This window comes from Lottia gigantea, assembly GCF_000327385.1.
Source record: "Lottia gigantea unplaced genomic scaffold LOTGIsca_20, whole genome shotgun sequence".
Classification (NCBI taxonomy): domain Eukaryota; kingdom Metazoa; phylum Mollusca; class Gastropoda; family Lottiidae; genus Lottia; species Lottia gigantea.
Window position 1 is genome coordinate 940,679 of NW_008708401.1, and position 11,224 is coordinate 951,902.

At 32.7% G+C, this 11,224-nt stretch overlaps 1 protein-coding gene across 1 annotated transcript; it reads left to right on the forward strand.

The window, feature by feature from the left end:
• Nucleotides 1–1,514: 1,514 nt before the first annotated feature.
• Nucleotides 1,515–7,265, forward strand: LOTGIDRAFT_159319 (hypothetical protein; the record flags this gene model as incomplete). The annotated part of the gene is made up of 10 exons (XM_009053653.1): nt 1,515–1,545; nt 3,708–3,746; nt 3,786–3,824; nt 4,449–4,487; nt 4,527–4,565; nt 4,800–4,838; nt 4,878–4,955; nt 4,995–5,032; nt 6,304–6,485; nt 7,097–7,265. The coding sequence occupies 10 exons, from the start codon at nt 1,515–1,517 to the stop codon at nt 7,263–7,265; spliced, it is 693 nt and encodes a 230-aa protein (XP_009051901.1).
• Nucleotides 7,266–11,224: the final 3,959 nt, after the last annotated feature.

The window sequence follows — 11,224 nt, forward strand, 5'->3', positions numbered from 1 at the left end:
TCTTAAGACTCATAATATAGAACTTTAAATATCTTAATGCACTCAGCAGTAAAGGGTTTCTAGAGAGGTTTTCTAAAATTTGTGATAGTATTATCATCAAATACTTAGTTTTAATGGAATTGAAAGAACCACAGACATCTGAATGAAAACCAGAATGGTGCAAATCAATGATATCAGTGTCCCCATACACATACATAAACAGTTTAGTAAACCTCTTTCCAATAAGTTTGAAAGATACTTCACTAAACATGTGTTTGACATTAAATTTTTACAAACCTTTAATTCCAAATTGTTCTGTTCTTAAATTCCTAACTATGCACTAACATAAATCTTATAATCTAAAATCTAATATAATCTGTGTAAATTGCAAGACAGAGTTCTGACTGAATATTGGAATAGTGCAAAACAATCTTAGCCCTAGGATGTCCTAGGATCTTAAATCATAACACTGTTTCTAAGATATCCTAGCACTAAGATCGTTTCGAGAAAACGTAGCCTGGTGATGTACTCTCGAAACAAGGTTAGCTGTAGGATATCCTAGAAACAATGTTAGAAGTTAAAAACCTAGGACTGCGCTAAGATAATTTTAAGAACACTGCCAGGTTTTTTACTGTGATATCTGAAGTATGAGTGCTCCTCATACCTACCAAAAACAGCAAGGTTCAGCTGAAAGTTCGTATAATTGATCTATTCTGATAATAAGAGGAATCAGACCACTGAATACTAGGCTACCATTCTGATGATGCATTAGCAAAATCCACTCAACTATAGGCCTACCCACTTTCCTATATCATTATCATAATAGAAATAGACTTATGTATTGCCATTGGGTAGCAACAGATATAACTGAATAAGATTATAGTGTTCTGAATCAATTAAGAAACCTGTTCAGTAATGCATGAAAAATTCAATAAACTCATTCTATTAATCTAATATCAGATATTTACATATCACAACACCTCAGCCGAAAATTGCTACGTATTCTGCAGCAAACAACAGTCTTGTTGGGGGTTGCTGGTGCGTGGTGGCAAAAGCCGGGCTGGCCTCAATGGGGTGCCATTAGTTATTTTCACTTGCGAATTATATGTTTATGTGTTACTTACCAGCAACTCTGATGGTGCCATGATTGAGAGAAGTAATGCAGCAGGATTTTCTACTGGTTCGTTCGATGATCTTTACCCTCGCTCACCTGATCAAAACACTCCACTAACAACCTGAGACAAATCAAGTTTTCAAAGTTGAAGTTTACGAAGGGAAGTAACTCCATGAAGTAAACAGAACTTCAGACAACAAAGTATATAAAATACAATTTTTTTCTTTTCACGGGACATAACTCTTCAGCTTCTTATGGGCAATCAGGCAACAATGTACCAAAGAATTTATTTTTAAGCCTCTTACTTTAGACTCTTATGACATGATTTGGTAGCATTTACAGGTTTCAATATATAATGATATAGTCAAATTGATAGTTCAACGAAAATTTTGCATACGTGTGACAGTCGGTAAGAGAGAGGATGGGGTCCGTTGGAAACTCTCATGCAGAGCGTAAGATCGTTTGGGTTGAGTGTGTTCGTTCACAGCCCTTAACATGTTTCATAACCTTATCTAATTCGTAGTATTTTGAATACAGTTTTTGCGTTCTGAATAACTAATTCGGATGAAAATAACTCATTCACCCTGCAATGTTTTCTTCGTATTTACCATAAAAAATGAAAGTTCAGAATGCTCGTGGCATAAAACACAAGGTTCTTAACGAGACAGTGCTCCACTTAACATCGCCAACCATTTCTACTACTGGGTCTTCATCTTAAAGCTAAAGTTGAACGCTATATCGTATATATTAAGCGGAGAGTAGGCCTAGACATCACCTTCAGCAAGCGATGGAAATAACTCAAACGTCTTTATTTGACTTTTCATCACCGACCTTTAAGACGTGTCTGTGCTGACTCATTCTTGGATTATCTAATTACATTTCCAGATCTTCAGTACTGATTATCCTCAACATAGTTGTCCTTTACGGTTGTCAAATATGTCAAGCTAATACGAAGTTATACCTTGACAACAATAGCCATCTTTCTTGTGAAAAGAAGTTAAGTGTGTAGTGATTTGATAGGATTGTTCGCTAGAAAATAAAGTCAATCGGAGCCTTCCTACAATTTGACTGCTGGTGTAATCACAGGTTATGATTGGCTGTATTTCCTAGCATACATTCCAATTAAATCACTTCATATACAACTTCTGGGATATAAGAAAGGTGGCTATTGCAGTCAAGGTATTTGACGGAGTTCACAATAACTTGACATTTTAAACATGAGTATGAAAGAGAAAGGCCCCTTTTAAGATAATCTTATCGCATAATGTAGACGGAATATCCGTATAATTTATTTATATATCCTGATAAATGCTTAATTGTATATTTTGTTCGGGGCAGTACTTGTACAATTTGTATTGGACGACTTTCATATTCTCAGAGCTGAACAACGACATCTTGAAGTATATCTGTGAGAATTTTGAAAGAGATCAGTTTACCAACAGTACAGATTTTACCCGTCGAGCTTTGGGACGTTTATTTTGACACGCGATAAATATTTCTTCTTTTGGGGATGAATGACATTCACATTAATTTCAGCCACAAACGTCATTGGAAAGCCATTAATAAGACAATTGTATCTCTACTAACAATGTAAATTTATGACATCCTACAATTGACGACAGACTAAACTTCCACGGTACGTTTTTAGCCGATTTGAAGGAGAAGCGCACGTTAGATCCTTGAAAGTCGTAGCTGAATTTTGGATGTATTGGACAGTTATGTAAACATTTGAGCGGTTATATCCCTATAAGACAGATGAAAGAAACGGCGTATTTTAATATGCGAAGTATGGAAACTATATATATATCAGATAAAGTTCAAGTTATGTCCCCGCTGACAATATTGTGTCGTAGTTGGTTCCTGCATGTCATCCAGTATCTAATATTATTCTTTTTCTTCCTTTTCCATATTTTTTGGTTGAAGTAATTTTATTGAAACTGAATGTAATTTATACTCCTATTCACGGCAATCTGTCTACGGAAAACTATCTTATTCCTTAGACCGAAACATCTTCTGTTACAGCCACCAATATATATTTTGAAAGTTATCGGCTGGTGTAGAGACATAAAAAGCAGTTTCTTTTTTTTTTGAGGTTTTTCGCACCCAATTTAGTCATCTCAAAGATAATTAAATATATCTTTTTCAAAAAAAGCATCTTCGGAGGTGTGGAAAATCCCCATTAAACAGGGCCTATTTTTTCTGACTCTACTCCAGCCAAAAACTGTTAAAATAGCTATCAGCGGCTATATAGAGCCAAATGTTTCAGACTCCCTTAGCCCTAACCCAATGTTTTAGCTATAGTTGGACACGATACTATGTATTAACAGATGTAACAATGAGCGTGATGACAAAGAACAAGAAATTGCTTTAGGATCAGGCTTTCCCAAATGTCTGTGCGAAGAACTATCTGAAACAGTTAAGGGGTTTTGATACAGAGAATCGATGTTTTTATTTAATTATCTTCAGATATTTAACGTCTGGTGGTTCATTATTTAAGGTAGGCCAAATATTCAAGATGTTATTTTCATTATTCAAGATAGGCCAAATATTCAAGATGTTATTTTAATTATTTAAGGTAGGCCAAATAATCAAGATGTTATTTTCATTATTTAAGGTAGGCCAAATAATCAAGATGTTATTTTCATTATTCAAGGTAGGCCTATTATTCAAGATGTTATTTTCATTATTCAAGGTAGGCCAAATATTCAAGATGTTATTTTCATTATTCAAGGTAGGCCTAATATTCAAGATGTTATTTTCATTATTTAAGGTAGGCCTAATATTCAAGATGTTATTTTCATTATTTAAGGTAGGCCTAATATTCAAGATGCTATTTTCATTATTTAAGGTAGGCCTAATATTCAAGATGCTATTTTCATTATTTAAGGTAGGTCTAATATTCAAGATGTTATTTTCACTATTTAAGGTAGGCCTAATATTCAAGATGTTATATTCATTATTTAAGGTAGGCCTAATATTCAAGATGCTATTTTCATTATTTAAGGTAGGCCTAATAATCAAGATGCTATTTTCATTATTTAAGGTAGGTCTAATATTCAAGATGTTATTTTCACTATTTAAGGTAGGCCTAATATTCAAGATGCTATTTTCATTATTTAAAGTAGGCCTAATATTCAAGATGCTATTTTCATTATTTAAGGTAGGTCTAATATTCAAGATGTTATTTTCACTATTTAAGGTAGGCCTAATATTCAAGATGTTATATTCATTATTTAAGGTAGGCCTAATATTCAAGATGCTATTTTCATTATTTAAGGTAGGCCTAATAATCAAGATGTTATTTCCATTATTTAAGGTAGGCCTAATAATCAAGATGGTATTTTCATTATTTAAGGTAGGCCTAATAATCAAGATGCTATTTTCATTATTCAAGGTAGGTCTAATAATCAAGATGTTATTTTCATTATTTAAGGTAGGCCTAATAATCAAGATGAAATTTTCATTATTCAAGGTAGGCCTAATAATCAAGATGTTATATTCATTATTTAAGGTAGGCCTAATATTCAAGATGCTATTTTCATTATTTAAGGTAGGCCTAATAATCAAGATGTTATTTTCATTATTTAAGGTAGGCCTAATATTCAAGATGCTATTTTCATTATTTAAGGTAGGCCTAATAATCAAGATGTTATTTTCACTATTTAAGGTAGGCCTAATATTCAAGATGCTATTTTCATTATTTAAGGTAGGCCTAATAATCAAGATGCTATTTTCATTATTCAAGGTAGGTCTAATAATCAAGATGTTATTTTCATTATTTAAGGTAGGCCTAATAATCAAGATGAAATTTTCATTATTCAAGGTAGGCCTAATAATCAAGATGTTATATTCATTATTCAAGGTAGGCCTAATATTCAAGATGTTATTTTCATTATTCAAGGTAGGCCTAATAATCAAGATGGTATTTTAATAATCAAGGTAGGCCTAATATTCAAGATGTTATATTCATTATTCAAGGTAGGCCAAATATTCAAGATGTTATATTCATTATTCAAGGTAATATTCTTATACAAAATATTTGTCATTATTCACGATTTAAGTTTCATTTCTTCAAATTATCCGTTTCATATTCAATACATTATTTTCATTTTTCAATACATTATTTGTATTATTTGCATTATTCAATACGTTATTTGCATTATTCAACATTATTTGCATTATTCAATACATTATTTGCATTTATCAATATATTATTTGCATTATTCAATACATTATTTGCAATATATCAATATATTATTTGCATTATTCAATACATTATTTGCAATATTCAATACATTATTTGCATTATTCAATACATTATTTGCATTTTTAAATACATTATTTGCATTATTCAATACATTATTTGCATTATTCAATACATTATTTGCATTTTTAAATACATTATTTGCATTATTCAATACATTATTTGCATTATTCAATACTTTTTTTGTATTATTCGCGATATCATTTTTCCGAGATTTCGCGATATCATTTTTCCGTGATTTCGCGATATCATTTTTCCGAGATTTCGCGATAAAATTTCATAGCTGTATTTCTTATCATATGATTTACACTTGGTTTATATGTAGTTGTTTTTTTCAACGGTCTCTTGTTTATTGGTTTCGGTTATGACGTTCATCTATCACAAGGTGAAAATTTTATGAAATGATTCAAATGAAGCCAATTTATCACGTTTGTACAAAACAATTACCATTCACTTTCATTGACTATATGAAGAAAATTTTCAATATTTAAGAAACTTTGGGAATTTGTATTATTCCTGTTGAACAAATCAACAACAACACTATCAATGAAAATATCGAAGAGAGAGAATTTATGTCGAAAAATATGTGAAACTTGTTTAATTTTTTTTTCTCACTCAGGACGTAACAAATTCATCTTCATGTGTGATTTCTACATTATTGTACTGAAGAGCAAAAGCTAGGGATGATTCTTGATGCCTTAAACCAGGGATGTATTTAGAAAAAGTCTGAGAGACGTCCAAAGCCCCCACCCTCTTCCTTAATAGACCACTGCCTTGAAACCAATAGTAAAGGTTTGGTAGCCAAAAAATAATTGTGTCGCATGATTACAGACTGTTTTCTCTACAATGTAATCGCCGAATCACGACCACTTTGCGTATATTCTTTGAAACTGATAATGAAAAGTTATCACCCCAAATATAATAAATATCATGATGTTTTATACAGTTTTTAAAAAGTAAATTAACAGTTAAAAAATCAAACACGGCTGGTTTAGATGTAAATAAAAAACGTTACTTTTTTAAAAGTGGTTGCTCATGGAGTTTTTTCTCAGAAAGTGTCTCAGTACTCAGTACACATTCCTATTTGTTCCAATCAGTATATTCTCTACAAATACATATTGTTCGCGGGTTCTAATGCTGACAGACAATGGTTATAGGATTAAAGGGACAGATTCTCCACCCTCTAAGCCAATCGTACTTTATAGTCTCAGAAACGTGAATTGTTTAACCTAGGCTAATCATGGTTATAGTGATGACAGCTCACCAACGAAATTTGGGCCGTCAAATCTATATGTGTCCAGAATTATTCGCGTTTGAATCTTAAATTGACGACTCGTCTTTTCTTGAGATAAATATAGAATTATAGTGTGAATTGAAGGGATTGTGCAGTTCTAGTTCTTCTGTAGATTATTTTCTTTATTCAAGACCCGAATCAACTTTCGAAAGTGGCACACCATGGCCTTTGACAAATAACGGCAAAAAAAACAAAAGGGACGCTATTACGTAAGAAATGTCTTACATTTAAAGAGGGCTTATTTTTGGAAGCCGTAATTTTAAGTGCTTACATAAGCTTGCTCAATCAAGCGCATTTCAAGTGTGAAATAAAAAAAAAACCCTGATTTACAAGAAACGTTTAAAACACAAAGATGTCTTCCTTAAATATAAAGCCCTGGCGTATTCTGTAAAATCAAAGAAAATTTCCAGTCGGCAATTTAAAGATTATACTTTTTTATTGACAGAATAAATAGCAGGGTCGTCGCGGGAAAACTGCCTCGGCCTTGTGATTGGTGTAAATTAGTTCCTACACAAGAAGCTTACTTACTGGATTATAATGATAATAAAAATGGTTATGCCTATTGGGAGACCACGTGTTCGCTTTTTCCTATATTTATAAGAAATCTTGGATGACGATTTAAGTCCATATAGCTACAATAAAGACGACAACATCAAAGAGACAATATTGGTCCATAAATACAATGTGAGTAGATCTTTTCTTTTTTTTTAAAATGATTTTAAGGTGGAGCGGAATGTCAAACATTGTGATAGTATTCTAGAAGTACGGAACTATCCAAAGTTCTAAAGAGGTTTTGAATTAGGGAATCTTTGAATTGTTGATGTGTAAAGTTTACATTGCCGGTTTTTAAGCCATTTTGATACTTTTGTAATTTTGAACAGGATGTGGGCGCTATCTTAAGTTCTGAAAGGGTTTAGACAGGAGATTGGGGACTTTATCATCGACAAAATAAAGGGGTTCCGTAGAGGTTGTATGAGTATCGACGGTTTTTTTTATTTTCACTATTCCGGTTCCTGTGGATTGAAATATGAATCAAAATTAAATGACAGTTTGGTTTCATGTCCCAATCTGTTTCATCTCGACATAGATGTAGTTATAGACATTCCAATTCAGTGGCGGCTTCAGCCCTACAAATAGGAGACAGACAGACAGTCCTGACTGAATTCAAAATGCTACAACTCCTCGGAGGTGTCATTATTGCAGGCTTCACATGAACGTCTGAGAGGGTTCTCTCGAGAAAAGGATCGCAGAATTGTATTGATTTTGAACATTCTGACACATATTTTGGAGCAAAACCCTATTAAAATCATATATTTTTTAATTTGTTAAAATTGTAATGGGGGTACAATTGGGAGTGCAATCCATATTTCTGCACCCCCACTGGCACTGCCAATGTTCCAATGAGATTTCCAAATGTATGTTTTGGGACACTTACATCTTTTTACCAGTCTGATTTTCTGTAGGAGTGTTTGACATCGTTAAATTCAAATAAACTCGATTATGATTTTCTATCTCAATACCAATTGCTTGTATGGTGTGATTTGGTTCCTAATCCCTTTTGATTCCGATAAGATCTCTGTAGAAAGAAAATATGTTCAGCTTCTCGTCAATTTCTCTCTACTGATCTTAATTAATTCTGTGTGATATTCGTTGACTTATGATCTTGTCTATTTTCTTTTTAAACTGTTAAAAGCCCAGATCACACTTTCGGTTGTCTAACTCTTTCTTATTGCTCTTTTCAACAGGCTTCATGCGTTATATAATTTGTCTATTTATTGCGATGGATTCTACAGAACAGTCTCTCAAATTGAACGAAGGTCATAATTCGAGGCCCTCCAGGCTGTGCATTCAATAACTAGAATTATAAAAACGTTGGTGTTGAATAAGAATGTACAACTATATATTTGTTCATCATTTGGCAGTAATTATTTTTTCTAACTGATATATCATGTCATGATTACATGTATAAATGAACTCTCAGTCAAAATGTGGTTTAAGGAATGGGGCATTAGGACCAAATGCATTTTACTGCCTTAGACAAACTTGCTATCGCGAAAGCGATTTCTTATTCAATGTGAATTTAGACTCATACTTGATCATATAGTAGACAAACATAGCTTAAAGGCAACAAAGTATACATAGTACAAATGTTACAAAAATACGGAAAAGAAATGGAGTGAAACAACCTGTTCGTCTAAAATTACAAAAGCATGTGCAGTAAATGGCTTAATCCGTAGAAGTTGAAATTGTCCAAGTAATGCCAATTCCCCAATACACACGAAGAGAAAAAGATCAGAGAGACCAATATCGAGTTATTTGATTGAATTCGACCAGATGTAGGATTACATTCTTAAATGTGACCTGAGTCAAAGATCTCGGAACTCTTAGTAAGAAGATCAACGGAAGGAAAAAAACTGAAACGTTCACTTCATCGGGGCTTCATCTACTCTAAGCTTCAGTTGAATGTAAGGCTTCTCTTGTGTCCTGTATTTCAATACATAAAGACAACACAGGTAATTTGGTAGTCGAGACAGACACCTTGCTGGAAAGGAAATTAAAGGAGCAGTCCGATTTTTCAAGTAGGTTGGGAAAAATTAAGTGCTGAAATAAATGAAAACTATAGACTAAAATCTTATAAAATCGCTATGTTTTTGGTTGTTGTTGGAAAACTAAAGTAAGAATTTAATTAATATAAACGCTAAATTATTTAGAAATTATCCCGTACTTAGTCTGATTGTTTCAACTGAAAATATCGAGCTGTTATACAGCCGAACATAGTTAATTAGTACACTTACTTTTAAATCATCCTCTTTAAAACAAACTCAGAATGATCAATAAGTAGATGCATGGTAGTAGATAGTATCAAAAATCTGTTACATAATTTACAACTTTCTAACATTGTGCATACTACCCCTTTAATCCGTAATCCTACAGTTTTCTGGTTAAATAAACGCAATTGTTGTGGGTGTAGCGAAAGAAGACGACGATCTTCGGATAGTTAGGGCTATAGCTATAGCAGTTATCCTCAATCAGTTCCAGTTTATAGGTTCCTAGTAAGACACCACAATATCATTCAGTAAAGAAACCTTTACCGTCTGTCAATACCAAAAGTTATGATGTTGGTAATTCTCTGAAAGGCAAGCCGAGTTCCAGCTATAGAGACACCCGCAATCTTTTGATTTAAGTGTAATGATAAATAACCATAGTCAAGAGTGTGTTGCTTGAAAAAGTTCTTATTGGCGCCGAGCATATATAACTAGTTTTTAACTATTAAAATATTAACCCAATGGCCTTTTGGGATAAAATGATATACCTCTTTTTTATGTTTATTTGTATAGAATCTGATAATCACGGCTAGAAATCTAAAAAAGATTTTCCCCAAAGAATCTTACGAGGTTATTTTGCAAGTTATTTTCAGCTTATAAGCATTTACTTAACATTAGTAAAACGCATTTTCATTTGTTCTTATAATGGAATAGGTTTTTATTCCACTTAATTTTGACATCTCAATAAGCTCTCTTGAGGACGAATACAGAAGCTTAATATCATATGCTACACGAATTACTTTTTTATTCATAACTGTTTTTCGCTTCAAAGAAAAACCATCAAGAGTCCTGGGCATAAAAATGTCTTTCAATTGGCAAGAGTTAATCTACGGAGCCCCTAAGGCGCAATTGTACGGAGCCCCTAAGGCGCAATTGTAAACATATTTATTTATTATTTCGTTTAAACGAATTAATTATTTCGTTTAAACGAATTAATCATTTCGTTAAAACGAAATGTTATTTCGTTTAAACGAATTAAATAATTATTTCGTTTTAACGAAATAACCTATGTTTATTTCGTTTAAACGAAATAATTAATTCGTTTAAACGAAATAACTAATTCGTTTAAACGAAATAATTATTTCGTTTAAACGAAATAAAAAGATGGGTTAATTATTTCGTTTAAACGAAATAGACGAAAAAATTAATTCGTTTAAACGAAATAAACATAGTGTATTTCGTTAAAACGAAATAATTATTTCGTTTAAACGAATAAATTATTTCGTTTAAACGAAATAATAAATAAATATGTTTACAATTGCGCCTTAGGGGCTCCGTATTAATCTCATGCTCTCAACATATAAATATGTAGGGAAATATCTTTGTTGGCGACATCGATCTCGTCTTCATCGTTTGAAATGGTTTGTTTTCCAACGGGGAAAGTCCTTGATACTCGGTAGCATTGAACAACAGTTTTAGATCAGGCAAACAATTATCAGCGTGTCCTGTCACCTGCATACTAAATAAAACAACACATTCTGGGTTCATGCCCAGCACTCACATAAAGAGTCCTGCAGCCTCTGTACAATTATTTCCATGATGGAAGTAACAACTAAAAAAATATTTCAACGCCACCTTGGATATTTATTACTCACTTCATTATCTGAACCGGTGGACACAGCCAATATAAGACGAGATACCAGTTAATCCAATCGACCCACATGTAAATGGGTACGGATATTTCGGGAAATATAGATGTGTATGATTAAGGGACAACTGGTAGATAAGATCCTCATTTTCTCAAGATG